The 1458-nt window shown below is 40.3% G+C and overlaps 1 protein-coding gene across 1 annotated transcript in view; it reads right to left on the bottom strand.

Moving 5' to 3' along the window:
* Positions 1–343: 343 nt before the first annotated feature.
* The window catches only part of LOC104981273 (arylsulfatase H-like), a gene marked incomplete at its 3' end in the record, with an annotated part of 8633 nt that continues 7518 nt past the window's right edge, over positions 344–1458 (bottom strand). Inside the window, exon 5 of the mRNA XM_010830272.1 lies at positions 344–476. Coding sequence (XP_010828574.1) covers positions 344–476 — 133 coding nt within the window. The remainder of the gene's footprint in view (positions 477–1458) is intronic.

The raw sequence follows: 1458 nt of genomic DNA on the forward strand, positions 1-1458 counted from the left end.
GGCAGACTACAGTCCATGGGATCGAAGAGAGTCGGGCATTACAGAGTACAAGCAGGAGATATGAGACTGTATAATATCTAATACATAAACATTACGTATTTATTCTCAGCATCAAGGTCTTCCAATGAGTCAGCTCTACAACACAACATTATTCGTCCCCCGAATGAGTTTTTCAGGAAAGTGGTTCTCTTTAAACCGGAGAACCTGTATTTCACAACAGATACACATCCACATCCCAAAACATGCAGGGGGTTGTACCTTATTTGATGCCATTCATGGAGACTCATTTTCCTCTAGTCTGTAAATAAGATGCTTCAAAACCAGAGAGTGATCACCTACCCACCATCCAATCCATCTCTTCTACGTTGTCGCCATACAAGCCGAATTTACTGTGCCCGACGAATTTCTCCTTGGTGACCAGAGGCGTGTGGACATGCAGAAAGGAAATGAAAAGCAGAAATGGTCCACGCTTATACCTAAGGGGGTATACGAATAAGAAACAGTATTGATTAAAACAGAGTAATTACGTTTTTTTCTTTTAAGGGAGCTAAACATATTTCTTTCCCTTTTCAGTGTTCAAATTTTGCAGGACATTTAGCTGTTGGGCTTCCTTGGTGGCCCAGTGGTATGAAGAAGCATGAGTCACTTGGTTGTGCCTGACTCTTTGCGACCGCATGGACTGTAGCCCACCAGGCTCGTCTGTCCATGGCATTCTCCAGGCAAGCATACTGGAGTCGGTCGCCATGCCCTCCTCCAGGGGATCTTCCCAATCCAGGGATCAAACTCATTCTCCTGCATTGCAGGCAGATTCTTTACCAACTGAGCTCTGAGGGAAGCCCGATAATAGTATAAAAGGTCTATGTGTTACAGCATGTTAAATCACCAGTGATAACTAATGCATAATGAAGGCTGTAATATATAAAAATTTAATGTTTATTTGTAAATTATACTCTATATACATATGTAATAATAGAGCATATATAGCTTTATTATATAATAAATATAAACAGTTTATACTTCATAATGCACTAAATTAATTATTATAATGACTTGTAATATGGAATTCTCCAGGCAAGAATACTGGAATGGGTAGCTATTTCCTTCTCCAGGGGATCTTCCCGACCCAGGGATCAAGCCTGGGTCTCCTGAATTGCAGGTGGATTCTTTACCACCCGAACCACCAAAAAAGCCTCCAATAAACCATATAGATGGTTTATAATATATTATTTATGTGTAAATATATTTATATAATTATTCCATATATTTTTGATAATATTCTGAGTATTATATACTATGTTATATCTTATATATAGGGTTTCCCAGGTGGCTCAGTGGTAAAGAATCCATCTGCCAATGCAGGAGTCTCAGGTTTGATCCCTGGGTCAAGAAGATCCCCTGGAGCAGGGAATGGCAACCCACTCCAGTATTCTTGCCTGGAGAATCCCATGGACAGAGGAG

The sequence above is a fragment of the Bison bison genome, unplaced genomic scaffold (assembly GCF_000754665.1).
Source record: "Bison bison bison isolate TAMUID 2011002044 unplaced genomic scaffold, Bison_UMD1.0 scf7180017858899, whole genome shotgun sequence".
Lineage (NCBI taxonomy): Eukaryota > Metazoa > Chordata > Mammalia > Artiodactyla > Bovidae > Bison > Bison bison.